Here is a 24488-nt window from a genome sequence, read left to right as displayed (position 1 = left end):
TAGTCCCACGCACAAGCCAGGGAAATTCCAGGCACTCGTCGTTATCGTAACAGTATCTTGTACATGCTGGCAACAGGTACGTTTCCGAGTGCAGTTCAAAGTGTGAAGAAATAATTTTATATTTTATTTATCTTATTTCAAGATTTTTACCCTAGTATAAATAGGGAAAGGCTTCAGCTGCTGTCTGTCAAGTTTTATGACTTGTTGCGCGTCTCCGTTCCGTTTCCTTCTTTTTATCTTCTTTTCGACGGGTCGGGGAGGGTTTTTGGGAACGGAAATTTCGGAATAAGAGGAGAAGGAATCAAGCTGCGGTCGGAGTGGTGAGAAGAAGGAAAAGGAGGAAGAAAGGTGAGGTTCGTGCTTTTTTGATGGAATACGATTCGAGGAGGCCGAAGAAAAATTGATTGGGGATTCTCTGACGTCTCTTGTTCGGCGATTAGGGGTTTCGAAAGAGGGGGGCGGGGGAAGAGGATTTAGTCGGTTGGATTGGTCGGAATCATGTCGCAGAATAACTGGGAAGCGGATAAAATGTGAGCTTTTTACGCGTTGCTTTTTTGAAATCTCTGTTTCGCTGTGGATTTTTGTGGCGTTTTGTATATCTAGTGTTCAAGATTGTTCGTTATCTAGTTTTCGTGTCTCCTTCGCCGTTCTCTGACTGAGCTTTTCTTGCGTATTTGGTAGCGGTTATGGTAGGGTTGCCTGCTAGGGTTTCGATGGGTTTGAGCTGCGCGGGCTGATTTTGTTGCAGGATTTCGCCATTCTTTTCCGATTTTTTAATATTTTTACTTTTTCTGTTTCAAGAACTGATTTTTTGAGAGTTTCAGTGTCTTTTCTTGCTCGGGGTTAGCCGTTAGGGTTTAGGGCATTTGATTCTGTTTTATCCAAATACTTTATTGTTTTATACACATCTTTTTGTTGTTCCTTGTAATTTTTTTTTTGTCCTTTTTTTTTCTTGGTTTAGAATCAATTTTGCGGATTGTCCTTATTGGATTCTTGCATTCCTTCCATCTTGGACTGCAAGTTCCGAAGTTTTTCTTTGGTGGACTTGTTGCAGCTTTCGCATCAAGCAACTGGGAATTTAAAATATTGTTTCTTTATTTCTGCTACATCATTCTGTTGATGTTCTTGTTAGGTTTTTTTGCCATCTTCCTCTGTACTTTTTGTTTGTTGTTTACTCTGTTCCTGGAGGTTTTTGCTCAAGAAATAAGTTCTTTCTTTCTGTTTTTCTGCGCACTTGGCATGTTTCTCTCCTTGTATTAGATATTCTTTACTCTTTAGCTGATACTATAATCTTCCATGGAATGTTCAAAACAGGCTGGATGTTTATATTTATGATTATTTAGTGAAGAGAAATCTGCAAGCAACAGCAAAGGCCTTCCAAGCTGAAGGGAAGGTATCTTCTGATCCCGTTGGTAAGTTGCAGTGGAATTTTGGGAAGCCATGGGGGTTATTAGTACTTTCTTTGTACTTGGAGTTTCTTTTATTAAATTGATGTTATTTTGAATGCCGTGACTACCTAATTTTTCAGCAATTGATGCTCCTGGTGGTTTTCTCTTCGAGTGGTGGTCTGTTTTTTGGGATATATTCATTGCAAGGACAAATGAAAAGCATTCTGATGTCGCTGCATCTTACATAGAGGCAAGGTTTTGTGGCCTTTTATTATTATTATTTTTGGTTAAAAAAGCTACTTTACTCTTCATTCTCGTTTATTATTATTATTATTATTTTTTTGTTGGGCTTTGTGTTTGTGGTGGGGGGGGGGGCGCGGCGGCGCGCAAGGTCGTGCAGATGTATGCTGTAAGTTGTTTGTTGCTTATCTAGGGAAGAAGTTACATGAAGTGTTTTTTCATAACATGTTGCCTGTCTTCTTCACCTGATTATTGCTAAAATCGAACTAACTTTTGTCACGTACACTTTCTAATTTATGACAGTAATGCCTTTCAGGCAGTCTCTTTATTCATCTAACTGATCAGATATTCATGCTGTATTTAACCTTGTAGAATCACTGAATTGGTTTCATTACACCAGAATGGAGTTTCAAAATATTTATAAGTGCATCATCTTTCATTGATTTCATTCTAGGCATGTAGGCAGCAATACCTCATCATCTCTCTGTTTGGGTTTCCTTTTGCAATTTCTACTGAATGCTGTCTTCTGTAATAGTTTACCTAGTAGCATGTACTGCTATGAGTTTTTTCACGTTGCAGTAAGTCATGTTTTTTATTCCAAGTCAGATGTATAATAGATGATAATTCTCTGGTTCATATGCTTGTGATCGCATGGCTGCTTCATGTCTTCTTTTCTGTATTTTTATTCACATCGAAAGGAAAATTGGGTATTGCAATGTAATGCGTTTTATAAATGATACTGTTAAAAAATGTTCTCTGCCTTGCGAAGATCGATATTTCTCAGGCGTGCTGACTATGCATGTCGTAGGCCTTCTTTTATAGCTAATGTTTGATCTGGTAGTTTTGGCCTACTATATTTTGGACATTAACATCCATAATCCTTTGCAATGGCAGACTCAACATGCTAAAGCAAGAGAGCAGCAGCAGCCCCTGCCTCAACAGCAGCAGCAGCAGCAGCAGCAGCAGCAGCAACAACATCAACATATTCAAATGCAACAACTTCTGTTACAGAGGCAGCAGCAGCAGCAGCAGCAGCAGCAACAGCAGCAGCAGCAGCAACAGCAGCAGCAGCAACAGCAGCAGCAGCAGCAGCAGCAGCGTAGAGAGGGAGCTCATCTTCTAAATGGCACTGCAAATGGGCTTGTTGGCAGTGATTCGTTAATTCGGCAGAGTCCTGGAACTGCTAATGCATTGGCAACAAAAATGTATGAGGAACGATTGAAGTTGCCACTCCAAAGGGATCCTATGGATGAAGCATCCATGAAGGTGTTCCTCTGGGCTGACATGTATCGTTTAGTCTTTCTTTTTTTTTTTTTCTTAAATAGTATTTACTTTCTTATCAATCTTTTGTCATCTGGGCAATTAAACTGCAGCAAAGATTTGGTGAAAATGTGGGTCAGCTAGTGGATCCAAGCCATGCGTCCATGTTAAAATCAGCTGCAACATCTGGACAACCTTCAGGGTATGGGTCCTAAAACCTGAATGACATTCAATGATTTAATTAGTTTAAACTTATTGCATTCAATGTTATCTTCTCCACCGGTGGTGGTAGTAAAATATATATATGCATTTATATTAGTGCATTTGCACAGATTTGAGAGATGGGTGAAATGTCTCAAACAACTATTCTAGATCTGCCATCTGATCATGTTTTCATCTCAGGCAAGTTTTGCATGGTTCATCTGGAGGCTTATCGGGGACTCTGCAGCAGGTTCAGGCTAGAAACCAACAACTTCCTGGATCAACACAGGTTAGTTCCTAGTTTGATGTGATTACTGTTTTTTTGTTTGTGTTGCGGCTGGTGTGACTGAATATGAGACAGGATATCAAGACTGAGATGAATCCAATTTTGAACCCGAGAGCTGCAGGTCCTGATGGATCACTAATTGGAATTCCAGGTAGTAGCCGTTCAAATTCTGAACTCTTTAGTTCATTTTAATTTGTTTATGGAACTGAAATTTGTATAACAATGTTTCTGTACTATACCTGTGTCTTATCCTAAAATATTTTCATGAATTGTGTAATCTTTTCGGTACTTCATTTCAATTAATTTTTAGCAGGTTGTTTGCTTGCTGGTTTTATCCTGTAATTGTGCTTTTGTGTGTTCTCTGTCATATTTCATTTGTTCCTTGAAGCTACAGTTCTGTTGTCATTTAACTGTTCCAGTTCAGGGCGATGATGTATAAGTCAGTGTCAGTTGTGTTATTTATGACTTGGGTGTGATATATCATTCAGTTGCGGTTGTAAACGATGGTTTAACCTTTATTCACTATAATTTATTTCAAGTGTTTTAAAGGCTGATTCACATTATTGTTCTTAGGCTATGTAAATTAATAGTAATTGCACTCATCGCAGGATCTAATCAAGCTGGGAACAATTTGACTTTGAAAGGATGGCCTCTCACAGTAAGTTTCATCTTCATGATATGTAAATTGTAAATTTCGGAATTTCATTTGTTTTTTTTTCTTATGTCCTGTATATCCTCTCCTCTTTGTGAACTCTATAATCCATGCGTAGCTACATTAGAGTCTCCTAGATAGTGTCGTACTACATCCCATTGTCATCTTTCCACATCGTCATTTATCTTATTCTAATGTCACTATAAACTTGTTAATTTATGCCCCTTTATTTTTCCCCTTAAATATTAGTTGAAGGTGATGAAAGTAATGTCTTTTTGGTAGCTCTTGACTTCTTGACCATCAATCGATGAATGTGTTTTGTTTCTTATTTAACATCAATCAATGCTGCATTCCATATGCCCACTAACTTCTATTGCCTTGTTCTCTAGAGTTTGCTGTGGTAAAACAAATTTGGCCCTTTCTCTAGCTGAATATGTGAACATATATTCCCAAGCAGTCTATGGCGCAGGGTTCTCTATTGCATTTTTTTCAATCATGACAAGTTGAATCCTTTATGTGGCCTGCTTTTATGGGAATCTGCATTCACAATACCATTTATGTAAAATTTTTAGTTGTTTGTACTGCATGGTAATCATTATGGATAATCATTGCCTTTTCATTCTGTTTTCCTTGTTGGCTTACAGTTTGCTGCTTTTCCTTGATCTTCAAATTCTTTGATATTACGTACCAAAATTTCAACCCTTGCGCATGAAAGATTCACATATCCTTAAAGCACAATTTTCTTACCACCATGTTTATTATTTTTTTATTTTTGTATATGGGCACTTGTAGCACCTCATTGATTGCTTCTATAGTATATTCACACATTATTTTGAAAAATGCAAGTAGTGTTGCTTCTGGGTTTCAGTCAACCCCCCGCGCCCAAAAAAAAAAAGTGAGCTCTGAAGTCTTAAAAAAAAAAAAGTGAGCTCTGAAGTCTTTATGTAGGTATCTTTGATTATATATCATTTTACTCCCTCGAGCTTAGTGTGAGCTCTGAGGTGCCTCTGTATGCACCTTTGGTTATATATCATTACTACCTGAAGGTTAGGTGCCTTTGGTTTCTCCTATAGACGCATCTCTTTCACAGTGCATCTAGAACCACTAACTTCTATTTGGTGGAAAGACTTGTCCATTACATCCCTTTTTTTCTTATAAGTTGGTACCCATTTATTAAAGTGATTTAGATATCTATTGCCTTGCTAAAGATGAAGATGCTATTGTTGAGTTTTATGCCATCTCAAATTCAACTTTCACTTCTGATTTTTGCACGAACATGTTATTATGAGTTTATGCCATCTCAAATTCGACTACCACTTCTGATTAATGCATCCCAAACCCTCCGCATGCATGCAGACTTTCATGTTGTTCTTAACATTGTCCTCTGTTTTTTTTTTCCCTTTCTTACTCTTTCCAGGGACTTGACCAGCTCCGTTCAGGAATTCTGCAACAACAAAAATCATTTATGCAGTCCCCGCAACCATTTCATCAACTTCAGTTTCTAAGTCCCCACCAACAACAGTTACTTCTTCAGGCACAGCAAAATTTGACATCCCCATCAGCTGGAGATGTTGACACCAGAAGGCTACGAATGCTTCTGAACAATAGAAGCATGCTTCTTGGGAAGGATGGTCAGTCAAACAATGTTGGTGATGTTATTCCGAATGTTGGATCTCCAATGCAAACTTCATGCTCTGTTATGCCTCGTGCAGATACAGATATGCTAATCAAGGTGCACCTCTAATCCTTGCTAATGTTGGTGCTTTTACTTGTTGAAAGCTTTATATTATTGCGTATTTTGTGGAGAGGAGACGTATAATTATGAAACAGTCAATTATCTGCAGATATGATGAGTAAGATGTTTTAACCAGAATCTGAACTTTATTGTTGAAGCAAGATTTATTTTTATTTTTATTTATTTATTTATTTATTTTGCTGCAACTTGTTGCTACAACAACACAAACTTTTCAATCGTCCCATGAATATATTTGTCAACCGTGATTATGTTGATGTTCCATTCCCCTGTTAGGCAATCCAGACTGGTTTTGTCCTGGAAAAGTTGGTTTCTGTCACTCTTCTGTGTCATTGGCCACAAGTTTAATTGTGGACCAGGATCTGGTTAAATCTGCAGTATGCCGTTGTGGTACTTTTTGTTGTTTTGTGATTTTTGTGACTGACAGAGCATGGTGATAATGGCTCTGAATGAAGCTGTTCCCTTTAAGGGTCCATTTGGTTTGTGTGTGTGTCAAATTACGGGGTAATCAGGTGATTCATGGGAATCATTTATTGGGGAAAATGATTGCAAAGAAAAATAATTTTTTTCTACATTTGATTGGTAGAAAAATTACTTCGGAAAGTGACACTGGAAAAAGATTATCATGTTTGGTTGGAGGTAATCCTCTATAGAAATATGATGAAATTTATGAATATACCCTTCAATATAAAATAATTTTTTAATACGAAGATAATGTTATCATCTCCAATTAGTTTTTATATAACGACTATAGTCACATAGGCCTTTGCACAATATCATCTCCATCTTAATTTTTTTGAAAAAAACTCTTTATTGAATGAATTTGAAAAGATATCAGAACAAATTTAATGATTACATACATAGGTTTATTGGGGATATTTTTGTCAAGTATCGATTATCATCACTCTGAAATTTATCAAATACCAATCCACCCATGGTATTTGTTTTATCTTCTTTCCGGAAGATATGGGGCCTACCAATTTTTTTACCATCTCTCTTTCATTTTTCATACCAAACATGGTAATTTGACATGGGATTCATTTTCCCATGTTAGATTACCCCCAACCAAAGTAGACCCTAACTAGGACCCACCCACCAACTAAAAGGGCATCCCGGTGCTTGAAGCTCCTGCCACCGCAGGGAGAGGAGAGGGTAGTATGGACACAGCCATATCCCATGTGCAGTTTTGTTTGTGTGTTTCGAACCTATGATACCTAGGTTCCAATGGAGCAACTTTACTAGTGTGCCAAGGCCTGCCCTCTTACCCACCTGCCAACCCACCCACCAACTGGTAAAACTTCTAAACCATGAACTAAGACTCACTGGAATTTAATTTGCTGGAGATTTGATTCTCCTTTGTTCTCATTTCTTTCTATATATTTTGTTGGTTTCTGTTGTTATAAAAATGAAAATAAAAGCTGCCATTCCTAATGGTTGTATCACTGCATATTGTTTGTTCTGAAGAAAATGCCACAAATCTATGTTTTGTGTTATGATGTCTGTCTTCATAGTCTTCTGCCATCTTATCTTCTTATTTTTGTTTAGTAGAAAATAGCTCAGCTACAGCAGCAGCAGCAGCAGCAGCAACAACAAAGTAATAGCCAACAGCAGCAGCTTCAACAGCATGCTATTTCAAGTCAGCAGTCACAAAATTCAAATCACCTTCTTCCTCAACAAGAAAAGCTCAGTACAGGCAATGTAACAGTGGATGGAAGCATGTCAAGCTCCTTTAGAGGAACTGATCAGGTCCATCTTTTATCTTTTGTGTTGACTCAGTAATGATATATCAAATATGGCCTGCAGATGTTGCCAATGTTTTCTTACCATTACCAATGGTGTCATCATAGTCTAAGAAGTGTAAAAATTCGAGGCATTTCCTATTTTTTGCTAGTCTTTCAGATAAAACATTATATTGTATGTTTGGGATGCTTGTCTCAGTCGTCGCCTGAGTTAGCATTTAGGGGTGCATTTACTGTAATTACGGTCATAGTCTACCATCCTTCTCCTTTGGTTTATGTAAGAGACTAGTGGCCTCAGCTGTGGGTTAATGACATTCTGCATGTTGTTGATTTCTTTTGGTGATAATGAACCTGATTGAGTGTTAAATAAATGCACATGCACCATTTAGGCTATCTCACATTACAGATGCTTCTTTTAATCATCTCCTATAGCTTTTCTTACCATGGTTATATATAATTGTGATCAAGGACTAAGTCCTGGTGGGATGTCCTGTGGGACATAGGGATGGGGTAGGTGTTGGGACCGGATTGTCCCACTATTGTCCCAGCATCCTGATCGGTATGTTTGGGGACATCTCATCCCAAGTGTCAGGACGTGGTGGGGCAGCGACATGGTGGGGTGGCAGCATGTCTTATTTCATGGGAAAGCCGACCCTCCCTTGGTGGGATTTAAAACCTTGATTGTAATAATTTATTTGTTGCCTATATTGGAAGACAATTTTTTATTTGGAGAATATATAAGTTATTTGAACCTTTCCTCAATCTTAAATTATCCATAAACCCAATCTTATGCAATTACTCCGACCCAGCATAGCCAAAACCTAGCAATGACCCAAATTTGAGACCCCAACCTGAGGTCAGGTTGTATTGGGTTTGAATTGGATATGGCCCTTTTTGGATACTCGTTAGGGGTTGGGTAATTGGTGATTATCTAGTTAGCTGGACGAAAACAAGGAAAGAAATTGGCATGTTAAATTTATCTGGCCAGTACCTTAAAAGTCACGTAACTGGTCATCTTTTGGATGTACTGGGTCAGTGTGCGCAGATGCTTATTTTACATGTATGCATGCACGCACGCACGCATGCACAGACATAAATAGTCAACTTTTTTAGGAAATTTCGATAAGAAATACTTAAAAAATGGATGTTATTTTAAGAATCGCAGGCTAAAATGCTACTGAATAGCTCTTGTTTTTCTGTGTCTTTTCTTTCCAGAATCAATGAAAAAAGCATCAACGTCCACACGCGCGCACGTGCGCCTGCACACACATATTGGCAGCAATAAAATCATTTGAGCTGGTCAACTTTTTTAGGAAATTTGGGTAAAAAATACTTAGAAAATGGATGTTATTTTAAGAATCACAGGCTAATATGCTACTGAATAACTCTTGTTTTTCTCTGTCTTTTCTTTCCAGAATCAATGGGCAAAACATCTATAAAATCATCTGAGCTGATCAACTTTTTTAGGAAATTTGGATAAGAAATACTTAAAAAATGGATGTTATTTTAAGAATCGCAGGCTAATGTGCTACTGAATGACTCTTGTTTTTCTCTGTCTTTTCTTTCCAGAATCAATGGAAAAAACAACTATTTCTAAGTTGTACCTCTTGTTTATAGATTAATTTGGATTTGTTTGGATTACATGCTTATTGAGGTTTCAAGTACATGATCTTTTTATGAATGTCAGGCTTCAAAGACTCAAGGTGGGCGCAAGCGAAAGCAGCCTGTCTCATCCTCAGGTCCTGCCAACAGTTCAGGGACTGCAAACACTGCTGGACCTTCTCCAAGCTCAGCACCCTCAACACCATCTACTCACACACCAGGAGATGTAATGTCAATGCCACAATTGCAACATAATGGTGGGTCATCTAAGCCATTGATTGTGTTTGGCTCTGAGGGAACTGGAACTCTAACATCACCATCAAACCAGCTAGTAAGCACCTTGGAACTTGTTTGTAAATTAGTGAAAGTTAACATCTTTACCAGCAGAGACCCTCATTAGCACTTCATTTTGGCAGTGGGATGATAAAGATATTGAATTGCAGGCTGACATGGACCGCTTTGTGGAGGATGGATCTTTGGATGATAATGTTGAGTCTTTTTTATCTCATGATGATGCAGATCCGAGAGATACAGTTGGTCGCTGTATGGACATCAGCAAAGGTTCTGCCTGTTTTTTTTTATTGTTAAAAGATTCACACTCTGCTCTGCTACTATAAAAAGAAAAAATGGGTGGTATAAATGTAGCTGTTTTGTGTGTTTATCTTCTCTGGTTCACATTGTATTTAATGTCATTAAAGCTGCACTGTCAGGGTTTACATTTGCTGAGATTAGATCAGCCCGAGCAAGTACAAATAAAGTTGTCTGTTGCCACTTCTCCTCTGATGGAAAACTGCTTGCAACTGGAGGCCATGATAAGAAGGTCAGAGCGAAACAGAGGATACTTCGTTTCAGTAAAAAGTTTGACATTTTGGTGGGAATTTCATCTGGTATTAATATAAAATTGATGGATTGGCAATATCTTTGAATGCTTTTTTAATGCAGGCTGTTTTGTGGTACACTGAAACTCTAAAGCCAAAATCTACATTGGAAGAACACTCCTTGCTGATTACTGATGTTCGATTTAGCCCAAGCATGCCTCGTCTGGCTACATCATCTTTTGATAAAACCGTTAGGGTCTGGGATGCTGATAACGTAAGTAGCATGTGCCCTTGTTTTTTCATGCTTATTTGTAAAATTACTTGAAACTCTCTTTGTTTAGCAATATATTTGTTCGACTTAAGAAATTACTCAAACATTTTCTTAATTATTTATGCTTAGTTTTATTACTTGTTGTTTGTTACATATTTCGTTGCTCCATGTAAACATTGCTCCCCACTTATCATTGAGAAGAAATTCCACCTGTTCTGTCTTATGAAGTATCGTCAAGATATACTTGGAATGGTTAAGACTCCATAAAACATCCATTCTTTCGGTAAATGTGTTTCTATTACAGCTGGTGTTTCAGTTGTCGAATGATGTTAGACTACAGTTATCCACATATTACTACAGTACTCATTGTTTCTTGAATTCTCTTGTTTGGTATGTGCCAAAGCCATTTAGGAGCTTTGTTTCTTGGTTAGGATTAAAGCTTACTCCTTTTTATGAGAACCATAGCTTACTGAAATGAGACGGAGCATGTAAGGCTATTTTAGACAACCAATAAGATTTACGAAAGGAAGTTAGATATGGCACATTTTCTTGCTTAAGCCTTTGATGGGTACACTTGAAAGAAAACAATTTATGGAAGACCTTTGTCAGCTTGGAGAAGCACATAATAAATATGGGAGGTACTTTGTTGGGGTTATGGGAAGAAGTGTGTACATGATGGTACATTGAGCTTGTTGAGATGTATAATGGAATAGAGACAAGCATTATAAGTAGTAGTTGTGGGACAAGTGAAGTTGTTCGAGGAGGATTCTCAAGCTTGATGTGGACTAGTTTGGCCACTACGGGCAGAGCTAGATAGGATCTAGGAGCAAGATCCACCATATCAGGAAGCCGAAACGCATGTGAAATTTCAGGAGTTCATAACTTGATCATACAATGTTTGATTGGGGGATCCTTTTTTGAGATGGGGTATCTTTTTGAGATCTACAACTTTGGGCAAATTCTCTAGGGGATTAAATTGGGTCGAAATTCCATCTTTTGGGCTCGAAAATAGGTTGGTCATCCTGCAATTTTTTCTTTCAGGAAAGATTTGGGTGGAATGTTATCATGGAGAATTAGATGGAGTGATAAAATATAGTTGATGCAGAAGTCGAGATTGACCTCTTCTAGGATCTTATTATTTTTTTGGATTTTTTTATATTAATCATTTTTTTAGATATATAATCCTATTCTAATTAGAAAGAGGAATCCGATCTGCATTGTTCAAGGATGGACGTTCTTCTAGAAACTAGGAAGAATTCTACTCAGATTAGGCAAGCAAGGATCTCACTAATATTATAAATTGGGGCTATGTATATTAGTTTGTGGTTTGGAGAATCAATAAAAGAAAATAGGATTAGTCCCTACTTTTGAAATTTTTCTTCTATTTTTTTTAACAAGATTCGAGTTGAGCAGGTTGAGTGAAATCTTCTTCCCTGTTGGATCAAGTTTATATAGGAGCGTCGGTCCTCTACATCTATGAAGGCCTTAGTTCATGGTCCAGATGTGCATGCAATACAAGCAATTGGAAGGTCTATTCATGTTTCAATCACATCGAAGAACAAATGCAAGTATGGCTGCTTGTTCATTCTCGATGGATGATTAGATGAAGGGACATCTTACACAATTAGAGGAGATTGTCCAACTCTCCAAAGCGGTGATACTTTTAATGCAAGTATGAAGCATCAATTTGTGTTGTGAAATTCTCGTACATTCAGAGATGAAGATTCTTCATCCAGTGTGAAGGATGAGCAATCAAGAAGAATGCAAAATCTCTCTTGAACTGTTTAAAATTGAAGCTGGAATTGAGGTCCCTATACATCACGGGATTGTTGATGTAGAGAAGCTAGATAATTGGCTAAATCGGTTAGAGACTTATCATCTTTGGATGCTCCAGTGTTTAGAAGGTAGCTTTTGCTTGTTTCATGTCTTTAGACTCTCATTTGGTGGAATTCGTGCATGAGGAACACATTTAAGGACCCATTCTAATGTTTCTACTTTAATGTGAAGCAAATTCAAGGGTCTAATCAAGCAGTTTTATCCAATTGGCTACAAGGAGGATCAAGGTTTTCCATACAGGTACCGACGATCGTTTCGATCGATCGGCGGTATGATACGATTCCGTACCGTACCGAATTGAGGCGAATCGACGAAGGAATCCGGAGCCAAATCGGGAGAAGAAAGAGAGAGAGGGAGGAAGAAAGAAAAAAAGGGAGGGGAAGGAGCTGGTGGGGCTGTCGGACGGCCTTCTGCTGGCCGTCGGAGGGCGCGCAGTCCACATGCGCGGCACTGCGGTTATGAAATAGGGGCGATGCCCCTATTTTATGAATTTTTTTTAAAAATCGGGTTTTAAGCGAAGCAGGTCGATTTTTTTTTTTTAAAAAAATTATGAAGTCGGTAATCCAAAAAAAATGGAAACAGGCTGTCGCCTGTTTTGAAGAAGAATAGGGCGAAGCCATGGAGGGTCTCCCCCCGCTCGATCGCCCTCAGGCCTTCGGCATCAGCTCGTTGGCCACCGGGGGCCTCATAACGGAGGCATCGTCCGTTCGGTATGTTGGCCGTCCCCCCCCATCGAGCTCTCTCTCTTTCTCGCTTTTTCAAGTGCCCTATCGGGTGATAACAGGGCTTGAAAGTCCTTCGGCGGTCGCAGTGGGCCATCGCCGGCCTTCGACGACTCCCGCCTCCCTCCCTCTCTCTCTCTTACTTTTCCTCTCTTTTCCTTCTGGTACTGTCAGTATACCGTTTGAATCGATCGAACCATGCCGGTTTTCTGTCGGTCTGGTATAGTACGGAGTGTACCGGCTGGTTCGGCACAATACAGAAAATCCTGGAGGATCAATGGACCAAGTAGCAGTACCTGTATAGAAGTATGATCTGTTTGTCTAGGACTATACCATCGAGTTCCATGAGCAAGCAATCTCATCCAAAATCCCCATCGACGATGATGCGCTCTTTATGAAGTATGTTGGAGTTCTTCATGAGAGCATTCGAAAAGAGTTGAAGCTCTTCAAAGTTGAAGACATTAGCAGAGCTAGCGTGTAGGCCATGGAGATTAAGGAGAAAAATCGGTCTAGAGAACGCAAGAAGGGCAACAAGTTTAGAAAAAAGTGGCGAAAATTGAGATGAGGAAGGGGAGCAAATCTGAAATTACATTAACATGACTTAGAAAATTTATTAGGATCACTGCAACCTTCTCAGGCATACCAAAGAGAAGTGTTGTAAGCTATATTTCAAGTTGAAGCTGAAGTGGAAAAAGCCGAAGGATGATGATTCTAAGAAAAGAAAGATAGTTGTCAATGTTGTAGAGGTTGAGGAACTACTTAAACTTAAGCAAGCATATTCTAAACAAAGCTTGATGGTGAGGAAATTTGAGACAACATTTGAGGCAAACCTAGATGCATGAGAGATTCTTCTGTTTGAAGATCCAAGCGAAGTATTGCATTATCGAAGCCATTGTAGATCCTGGAAGTCAGAAGAATCTCATCTATGAAAATCTGGTTCAGAAGCTAGGGTTGTAGTCTAAGTCTAATTTATATTTTTGTCCAATTGGTTGGATTCAGAAAGTTGTTGAGTTGAAGATCTCCAAGATGTGTATCTTCAAATTTTCCATCACTGAGAGAGAGATTAATGATGCAACTTGTGAAATAGTTGCTTTAGATGTTTGTCAGGTTATCTATGAGAGTTTGTACGTTGTTGAGATGTAGTCTTCTATAGATGGTAGAGGAAATAGTCTTGTAAAATTCATGGTCAATGCCTCCAAAACACGAGAAAATGTAGATCTTGCGGTTATCCAAGCAGAGCGACTTGTTAATACTTGCAGCAAGATCGGGATAATAGTACGAGAAGTCGATGCTACTCAAAAGGCTAAGCTCTTATCCCTTGGTTCCACTGACTGACCAATTGAGATGGAGATCATGTTGTTGTAGTCATCGACAATGAGGAAGGCAATGAGCATCCCTACCATGTAGTCCAGATGTGGGAAACCATCTTCGAGCAAAGTCAGGTTGTTTAACTAGTACGTAGGGAAGCATGCCTTTTTTGCATTGTAGTTCTAGGAGGATCCTTAGACTCGACGAAATCCGGTTTGGCCTCTATTCAAAGCTGGACAGGGTCCAGGAGCAAGATCCGTCACATCTAGAAGCTGAATCATGTATCAAAATTCAGGAGATCATAATTTGGTTATATGATACTTGGTTGAGATGATCTTTTTTTTTTCCCCCCCGAGGGGGGGGGAGGTGGAATTGGAGGTCTTTTTGAGATTTACAAGTTTGGGCCAACCTCCTAGGGGTTTAAATTGGGCCAATATTTCATCATTTGGGCTTCAAAACGGGTTTGTCAACTTGAAACTTTGCTGTGGAAAGGATTTTGATAGGATGTTATCTTTCAATCCGTGAAGAATTAGATGGAGCGATAGAAGAAAAAGTTGATGTAAAAGTTAAGATTGATGTCCTATATGATCTTATTATTTTTTTCATGATTTTTTATATAAATCATATTTTTTTTAGACTTCTAGTCCTATTCGAATTAGGAAGAGGAATTTGACCCAAATTGTTAAGGACGGATGCCCTTCTAGAAATGAGAGAGTTCTTCTAGAAATTAGGAAGAGGAATCCTATTCAAATTGTGCAACTGAGGACCTCATTAGTATTGTAAATAAGGGCTATGCACATCAGTTTATGTGGTATAGAGAATCAATGAAACTAAAGGAGACTTAAGCTCTATTTTCAAAATTCTTTTCTTTTAATTTTCTTTTGCTAGATTTGAGTTGAGTGGGTTGAGGAAAATCTTCTTTCCCCCGATTGGATTAGAAGTTTGTCATACCAAATCCAACAGTTACTATCAAGTTATTGTCTCTTGTCATGGTTAAACGTCTTTTGTATTCGAGGAGGTGACCATGGCTTTTGTTGCTTATATGTGATCTATTGACAAGATGAGCAGTTGTTTGAATGGAAAGCTGGAAAATTAAGGAAAATATTAAAGATAATTGGCTAAAGCAGTTTAGTGTATAAGACAAAGTTTGGTATATAAATTCATTTCTAATGCTAATAAAAATGAGCTTAGATAACAAACCATTGTCAATTTATGATTTAGAAAAAGGATAATTGGATTGATATTAAATAGAATTAAATCCAAGTACCTCAAACAGGAGGTGCATTTGTATTGTTATGTAATTGATGCAAGTCTTGGTGTTGTGAGTGAAAATTTAAACAACCAGGATAATGTTAATCACATACATGGATGTTTCAAAAATGATGGGCACTAAAGAAGCTCCACGCAAACATATTGTAGGATAACATAGGTATATGGGAAAGCTAGGTAAGATCGAGAAGTATTGAATATATTGGAGGAGGTTAGGATTTGCACTAATTGAGGACCAAATGAGGAGAAAAGTGAGAAAAAGGATTTGGTAGAGCTTGCAAAGACTCTGTAGATAGCCAAGAATAATTAGCAAAGAAGATTTGTCGAGCTAACTCTAGTTAGACAAAAAAAAGAAGCAAGCAATTTTATTTGCATGCTAGCTACTTCTTACTTAACTGCAAGTTCTATTTGAAATTCAAATGGAAGTAGATGGAGTATCATAGTGTTCTTTCTATTATAGATAATGAAGTAAAAAATAAATTAGATAAAATATGTATAGCCAGTTTTAGGTTTTCAATTTGGACGAATCTTTTATATGTAAGGTGGCTTGTCAAACCAAGAATGAAAACTGGAAATGATGTTATTTCACCAGTCTTTCATGTGGAACACCTATTGAGTTGAAAAGTTCTTAGGTCTGGGTTTTATTTATAGTGTATGTGGAGGCTAGGGTTGTAAAAGGATGGGACTTCCTGGTGTGCTTGCTGTCTGGGCTGCATGTTGAGCGAATTTGGTCAGAAGGCATTTGAGATGGAGAAGACAGGATGTAAAAACTTATAACCACACTTGACAAATTGAAGATAGCTATGAGATTATGATTTAGATTGTATGGGGAAAAGATGTGGACTTCATGGCCTGTCAACAGCTTTCTGCACAAGAATCTAGTATCTGGGGATAGGATCTGATTTAAGAGGCAAAAAACAAGATGTCTTAAATAGGATTGACAGTTCAATTAGCAGGCATTAAAGAGGCCAAAATTAGAGGATAACTTCTTGACTTACCTTAGATACTACAAGATTGATGTTTTTAGAGTGGATAGGAAAAGGTGCATAAATTTCTGTTTGTATGCAGAACTCTGGAGGAAAATAAATAAATAAATATATGTATGTGTGTGTGTGTGTGTAAAAGTCTGGTCAAAGATCTGATATTTTAGTGATTGAGAAGCTTATATTTGGCTTGTAAGGAGTATATCTTCAGGATTACTGGCTGGCTTCAGTGGTAAAGCACAGGAGTCCAACCTTAAATATTTAGTCATGAATATGGAGAAACTGATTATTGTTTTGCAGATGTCCATACACTCTACTACATTTTTTTCTAATTCCCAAGTTATTTATGATATCGCATACTCAAAGATGTTTAATGTTGCAAGTCCCTTTTCAAGGCTGACGTACCAAATGCCGTACCCCGGGATGTGTTTACTGGTAAAGCACAAATAAGTTTACAGGAAGTTTGCAGTTTTGATTCCACCATACAAGAACCACTTTAGGCCCTGTTTGGTACTTTCCCCCCTTTTTTAAACAGAAACATGGAATCTGATGTATAAAACATCTTGCTGGTTATCCTATTTCTCGTTCTTTTTTAAAACAACTTTCGTTATTTCTGGGAAAAGTTGATGTGCAAAATTTTCGCATCCACTTTTTCCAAACCCTTTACTTGACCTTTTCATGGTCTCTGCTTGACCTCCCCATGTTTGCCTCGAGCATGCCTCTTCCGTCAAGCACATTGGCCTCTTTTGCTTAGTGAATGGCCAGATCGAGTCCGCCATCGACCTCCTCCGTGGACACGTCTCCTCTCCCTTGCCTTCTCCTCTCACTCTGCCTTCCCCTACGGCTTTGATGATCTCCTCACTGGCGACGACGACGTCAATACCTACCGGCCTTGCTGCCATCTGGGCAGCCATGGCTGCTACACTCTCCCATGTCATCCAAACCTGCTCTATACTCAAGACCCTTGGTAAGTGCCCCGACCATGAGGCCAACGACAACACTTGAGCTCCGTGCTGGCTCTTCCCGATGCTGCCTCTTGGCTTAACATGGTCAAGTGGCTCTTCTCACTGTAAAAATTTTAAAATAATGAGAGAGTGAACCAAACTTGTTTTGTGTGACTCGAAATCTCAAAAAGGAAATGGAAATAGAATTCATGTTTCCAAGTTTTTATAAAAAGAAAAGTGATAATGATGTCAAATGCAGCCTTTAATTGATGAGATGGGTTTTACGAAAATCACTTTCATTTTACCTGCTAACAATTTTTTCGGCATGTTATCTCACCATCTAACATGCTTGTGAATCTTCAATCTTCAGTTTCAAACTATAATATTTACATTTCCTGAAGAATCTCCTTGGTGTACAATTCATTAAAATCCTGATGAGTCATCCCCAAGGTTGCATGGATTTAACAATTTTGACCATAGAACAGGGGAAACCAGTTGTGTTTTGGGATATTTTACACAAGGAAACTTCTAATTTGTGCACATATCTGGATAATGCACATTACCTTTTCTCTTATCAGCTTGTGTTGTTTGTTTGCATTAAACTTTTTGGGCAAATTAGTTAACTAATGGAATGAATGTACAGCCAGGCTATTCACTTCGTACTTTTATGGGCCATTCTGCATCGGTTATGTCGCTGGACTTCCACCCAAATAAAGAAGATCTCATATGCTCTTGTGATGGTGATGGAGAAATACGTTATTGGAGCATCAATAATGGTAGCTGTGCTAGAGTTTTTAAGGTCTGAAATAATGTGATAAGTTCCACGCTTAATTTCTTTCACAAAATTGTATTTTTGTTGCAATGTTTTGATTTTTTTTTTCATGAAAAATTTCAATTATTTGACAATTTTGAATTGTTTCATGTGCTTGCAGGGTGGAACAGCCCAAATGCGATTTCAACCTCGTCAGGGAAGGTATCTTGCAGCCGCTGCTGACAATGCTATTTCCATACTAGATGTAGAGACACAGGTTTGCAGGAATTTGCTAAAGGTTAGTTGTGGATCTTTTCGTATTAATTTTAAAATGCTTGAAGCAGGAAGAGGAAGAATCACTTCAAATTTGTCTGGAAAAAAATTCTGTTTCATGAAATCGCGTATCCAATGTCCCTATTTTTGTTGGAATTGATATTCTAATCTATTTTCAAATCAACCATTTTGCTGTGTGAAAATTGGTTTTTCATTCTCAACATCACCCATAGTTTCCACTTAATACTGTGGTAGCTTTGATTTTTCTTTTTTGGAGTCCTAGTTATGAATTAATCATTTTGTTTACCAATCTACCCAAAGGTCCATCCTTTGCACAATTTGGAAATCTCCATAATTTATTCTTGATAACATATGGAAACATGATTCTTTAACCTTGACAACATTCGGAGATCTTCATAATTTAGTCATAATAATATCTGCAAAACCATCATTTGTGATGACCAGAATTCCAGTCCCAAGAACAGTAATTCTTAGTTTTGGGGAAAGTAGGGGTCAAGAATCGCATTGTTGATTTATTTGTTCTTTCTGCCAGAATTCTCACAATTTCCATGCAAAACCACATCCATTCAATTTATTCTTCCCAGAAAGAATTCTAACAGTTTCCATGCAAAATCACATCCATTCAATTTATGCTTCCTAACCTTCAAACATGCCTGATATGCCCATGAACATGTTTGCATGGTAGAATCCATACATTGGTGTAATACAACCTGAACGATATCTACTTGTTCCGTTTCTTTGGATTATATGTAAACTCACATGGTAAATTTTTTGCGGTATACAGTTATGTAGTTGCCTTTTGATGAGCTGTTATTGTTATACTTTGCCAACATCTTTGCTTGGAAGGAAAGGTGAAGGCAAAAACGGTGCATTGTTGTACTTTTTAGCAAGTTTCTCATAACTAAATTTCTTGAAATTGTTGCTAGATATCACAAAATAACTACTTTATTTCTGGAGTTAACCAATTAGGAATTAGCTAACACAAGCTGTTGCTTTATTTGTATTCTTATCCTTAGATGTATGACTGTATTCCATATGATTATATGTGATTATCAATGTTTAACTTCGCATAAGCGGTACTCCAATTTGTATGTGAACTTGATGGATGCCTATAACATTTGTGACTATGGACTGTTATGTTCTGAATATTTTCAGCATGGGTAATGTGGTTGTTGATGCTTTCTTTATGCATTACACTTGATTTCTTTAGACATGGAACCGTTAGTTTTTAATATGACATCATTGCCAAACTATAGGGACATAGGAAACATGTTGATTCTGTGTGCTGGAATCCTTCGGGTGAGCTTCTGGCTTCTGTTAGTGAAGACTCGGTCAAGGTGTGGTCACTTGGTTCAGGGAGTGAAGGTGAATGTGTGCATGAGATGAGCTGTAACGGGAGCAAGTTCCATTCATGTGTTTTCCACCCCGCTTATCCATCTTTGCTTGTCATTGGCTGTTACCAGGTAAGTCCTCTACTTGGGTATTTATTTCCACTTGATTTCCACGTGTTTTCTGTCAATTTTCTTAACTTTAAACAGACGGGCACACTGGTTTGATTTTGTTTAAACCAGGTAAATATCTGTGAAGCATTGTGATAATGCTTGTTTGGTGTTTGTGGACTACACACAAGTACTTTTTGTGTACATTATTGTTTATTCAAGGTTTGTTTTGGCTCATGATTTAAGACTATAATTGTCTAATGAGATGATAGTCTGGATGCCGAAGTGTTTTTTGGAAATAATTTGATGGATTCTAGAATTAAAAATCCACTTTACTTGAATTTATGCAAATTGCTCACTTTTTGGTTTTCTGAGAGAGAGGATCAATTTTGGACTTTACTGGACTATTATTGTTTGTTGCATTGACTGCAATAACAATATTCCTAAATGTCCATCAAGCTGCATCAGGGAGGATTTGGCAAGTTATGAGAGGTATTGGGTTGACTTGCCTTGCTAAGCTATTCAATGACATTTTGAAAACCAAAGAGGATGACATTTTGGAGAAGTATTGTGATACGCGTTTATCAAAAGTAGGATGAGTTTCAAAATTGCTCTAATTATAAGGGAATTAAATTTGGGCCTCTTTATTTAGTTATGGGAAAATGTATCTGAACAAAAATTAAAAAAAAAAAAATTCATAGAACCAATTCGGATATATGCCTAAAGGTTAGGAATAGAGACTATCTTCTTGCTTGGTCAATTGATAGACAAATATAGGGAAGAGGGTAAAGTCTATATAGTCTTTATTGACTTGGATAAACCTTATGATAGTGTACCAAAAAGAATATTAGGTGGCCTTCAAGAAGGAAGGGTATCATAAGCTGTACATTGAAATCATAGAATGTATTTCTGGTGACATCAGGACTGCACCAGGGATTGGCACTATACCAACGTCTCTTGAAACCGATTATGGATCAATTTATCGCTAATATTTTGGAAGATGTGCCTTAGTGTATGCTGTTTGCAGATGTAGTTTTAGTTGGTGAGAAGTACATCAAATTCTAAATTAGATTTTGTGGAGAACACTTCAAGAAAAAAAAAAATAAAGACTATGAAATTGCAATTTTAGTGAAAAGAAGAGATGAAAATGAGTATCCAATAAGATGGAGCGTCAAGAGACATTCCAAAGTGATTGGTTTCATAATTTGGGATATGTTAGCCAAAACAATGTAGTGATAGGGGAAGATATATGAACATGATTAGAGCTGGTTGGATGAAGTGTAGAGGTGCTTTTTATTATGTGGTGAACGCATAACTTGGTGGCTACAAACAAATTTCATAGAATGACAACAAGGTTTGCCATGTTGGATCGATCCATATGTTGTAATAAAGAAGGTTTGATAAACAAATTTAGGATAGCAAAAACGAGAATGTTAGGATGTGTGACAAAAATGAGAAGGATAGATTGAGGATTGTGTGTCTTAGAGAAGCTGTTGGAGTTGCTAGAGAATTGATTGAATAGGTACACATGTCCAACAAAATTCCGTGGGAAACACAAGGGCAATTGGATGGAGGTTGAGAAAAAGATATGGAAAAGCTTGATATTGCATTAGAGGTGGTCCCAAACAGAAATACTTGTTTAATGAGATTCCATAAAACCAACCGTCAATAGATGGTGCTAGGTTTGGTGGTTGTGTATTATGATCTTACATGTTCTCAAATAATAACCCTGGCCATGGGAAGCAATATCACAACTGTGTTCTAGAATAATGGAATCTATGATGGGCAACTTATGTATATCAGTGTAATAGGTTAGAGACTGGTTATGATAAGATGGCCCTGTTGAGGTTGTCCTTGCTTGTCTCAGCCAAATTAATATCATAAATAAAGTTTGAATTGTAAAATGAAGTTACAACTGATGTTTCATGTAGCAAGTTAGCTGTATAACTCAATTCACTTATCCTAACAGTAGGATTAGATGCGACAAGCATAGCAAAAGTGGTCCACCAAGCACTTTTTTCATGTTTGTCTCAGATCTGATGCCAGTCTGAATTGCGGAATGAAGCAACTTAAGAGATGTATAACTCAATTTAGTATTCATCATGAGATGACTAATATGATTGGTGTTCCAGAGAAAATGAAAAAGAAATAAGACGGTTTATTCCCCTTCCCCAAAGCTTCAGATGCTCCTGGTCCTGTCATATTAAGCGAACATATTATTTCGTACTTTTTATTGTGTGAACTATGACGAAATTTGATGGGTCCCTGACCATTTTATCTCTGCAATTATGGACGCTGCAGTCATTGGAGCTGTGGGACATGCCTGAGAACAAGACTATGACTCTTCCGGCACACGATGGTCTGATTGCAGCATTGGCAGTATCAAATGTAACCGGATTGGTGGCATCAGCAAGTCATGACAAGTTCGTCAAACTCTGGAAGTAACCTATTTTAAGCCACAGGACTCCGAGCAATGTCTACTTTTCCCTGGTGCTTGTTCTTGATTGTCTTGCGGTCCAGATGGGAGCGGAATGTTTGCAGCCCTTGGTGACTATGATATCTTTCCAGGATTTCTAACACCCGGTTTAGTCCATTGTTGCATTATAAATACTTCGCATGTTATGAACCATGTGAGTGATGGCTGGTGCTGCTGCAGCTGCTGCTTTTAGCTGCTATGTTTTGCTTGCGGGTAGATCTGATTGATACTCATACATGTTTATTAACACAGGAAGTGCGTTGCACTGACTCCAACTTTTGTACATACCTTATAAAATATATGCATCCGTTTATAGCATCATCTTGTGGCCTACTTTATAATTCTATGGGCTTGAAACCTCAATGTGTGTGATGGCTGTGCAAGTCTTTTACGCAATGAAGTAGCAATACGAAGGGAGTGGCCTGATCACTATAAATGGTTGTGTTCAGGACCCAGAAAAATTTCATGGCTTCTCGAACTTGCCGAGTACATCTCATGCGAGCCCCTTGAGGTACAAGGCTTGCATCTGTTCAAATAAGGTAGAGGACATTGTGAGTACATCTCATGCGAGCCCCTTGAGGTACGAGGCTTGCATCTGTTCAAATGAGGTAGAGGACATTGTGAGTGTTTGGTTTTTGATTGGAATCAGAAGGAAATGGAATGGAAAATAGGATAGTTATATTTTTTGATTTGTGATTGGAGCAGGAATCAGAATGGAAATTTGAATTTTAAGGGGGGAGTGGGGATTGGATTTTAGGAGGGCTAGATTATTTCCATTTCATTTTGAGATTGGAATTGGATTCTTTTTAATCAAATGGTTGGATGAGAGTTTTTCATTTTCATCTTGGACCCTTAAATTTTTCCAATCAGTCATCTCCTGGTGTCTAGGCGAAGTAAGAAGTTCAAGGGCACGGGCGACAGACGGCGGGTATGCATGAAGGTGAGGAAGAGCGGGAATGTAGCTTTGCTTTGTTTGGCCATGCGGATGGTCAATCGAAAGTCTGGCGCAATTCGATCCGTTTTCTAGTTGCAGGCTGAGTTGAGATAGAAGTTTGCTTCGCTCGATGACAATAAGCAGGGTGGTGCATGACACTATCTACCATCGACTGAAGAGGGGATTAATCGTGTGGATGATGAGACTGACCATGGTTGTCCGCCCTCCATGTTGATGTCTCTACACCATGGCCAAGGGCTCATTCGGCAAGGTGCGAAGCGGTTCTACCGACCCAGGACACGTTAGCACCCCTTAGGGCAAGGCAATCATGTGATGATGTAATCTATCGAGATCACATAAGCAGAGAATGGTAGCGGGATTATATCAGATTATTTAATAAATTTAAATAATCTAACTGAAAATTTTTAAACAAGAGAAGTGAGTAAAACTTGAGAAGATCAAAAGTTGGCAATAGATCATTTCCACGGAGTTAAAATATGGGCACGGATCTTCTGCTATGCACGTGATGCATTACTCGCACACGACATGCATCGCACAATCTACCATGCATGCGCGCTGTGCATCGCACCATTCGGTGCACAGTAGAGGATCCGTGCTTTTAAAATATAAGGGCTGTCCAATTCACAGGCATCTTTTGCTTAGGTGTTCTTGAGGTTTAGAACAAATGCCTTTCTAGCATCTCGCACATCAGGATACATAGCCTCTAGGGTATCTCTCATTTCTCTTCTCTTCTGCGAGGATTGAAAATTCTATATTTTATATATTCATACGATAGAGTCTTTATATTTTTAAAATAGTATAATAAAAAAAATACTTCAAATCATTGCTAATTAGATTTGGATTTGTCTGAATAATCAAGCAGAATGAGATATCATATTATTCAAGAAACTCTTGAGCATCTACAACGCACTAAAATGTCTTTATTGACCATGGCAATCTCTCATATTCGATTAGAGAATAACTTAAAAACTAATAACGATAGAATACTGAACCAACTTGTGATGGTGGATAACTTTTAATGGAATCTGCACCAGTCATTATCATTCAATTCAGCTGGATAAAGACTATTTTGGTGGTATTGATCGTTTTGTCTTTTTGCATGAAAGCAGGCCACCTGTTATATATGTTGCCGCAGATTTGGCCTGAGCATTATTTTGCATTGTCCGAGGATGAGCTTCATTTGGAGGCAGGAGGGCAGCTAGCTTTGGGAGGCGAGTAGCCAGTGGCCCTTGGCCGGAGACCTTTTTGAACGCGGTTCGTCAGAGCATATTTGGGAGGACGTCCTTAACCTTAGATCTAGT

At 38.2% G+C, this 24488-nt stretch overlaps 1 protein-coding gene across 3 annotated transcripts; it reads left to right on the top strand.

Annotated features, from left to right (window-relative positions):
- The first annotated feature begins 202 nt into the window (after positions 1–202).
- Positions 203–22553, top strand: LOC105040675 (transcriptional corepressor LEUNIG). 3 transcript variants are annotated; one of them, XM_010917355.4, is made up of 18 exons: positions 203–530; positions 1315–1412; positions 1529–1638; positions 2523–2894; positions 3002–3090; positions 3291–3378; positions 3451–3526; positions 3984–4033; positions 5445–5759; positions 7329–7526; positions 9207–9452; positions 9538–9682; positions 9820–9941; positions 10064–10213; positions 17916–18071; positions 18205–18321; positions 19574–19780; positions 22058–22553. In XM_010917355.4, the coding sequence occupies exons 1-18, from the start codon at positions 499–501 to the stop codon at positions 22199–22201; spliced, it is 2715 nt and encodes a 904-aa protein (XP_010915657.1). In that variant the 5' UTR covers positions 203–498; the 3' UTR covers positions 22202–22553. The 3 variants fall into 3 exon arrangements, with proteins under 3 accessions (XP_010915657.1, XP_010915881.1, XP_019709597.1); XM_010917579.4 differs by having other exon boundaries at positions 204–530; positions 9565–9682; positions 9832–9941; XM_019854038.3 differs by having other exon boundaries at positions 204–530; positions 9832–9941.
- The last annotated feature ends 1935 nt before the right edge of the window (positions 22554–24488 follow it).

This window comes from Elaeis guineensis, chromosome 2, assembly GCF_000442705.2.
Source record: "Elaeis guineensis isolate ETL-2024a chromosome 2, EG11, whole genome shotgun sequence".
Lineage (NCBI taxonomy): Eukaryota > Viridiplantae > Streptophyta > Magnoliopsida > Arecales > Arecaceae > Elaeis > Elaeis guineensis.
This window is presented reverse-complemented; position numbering and strand designations above follow the sequence as displayed.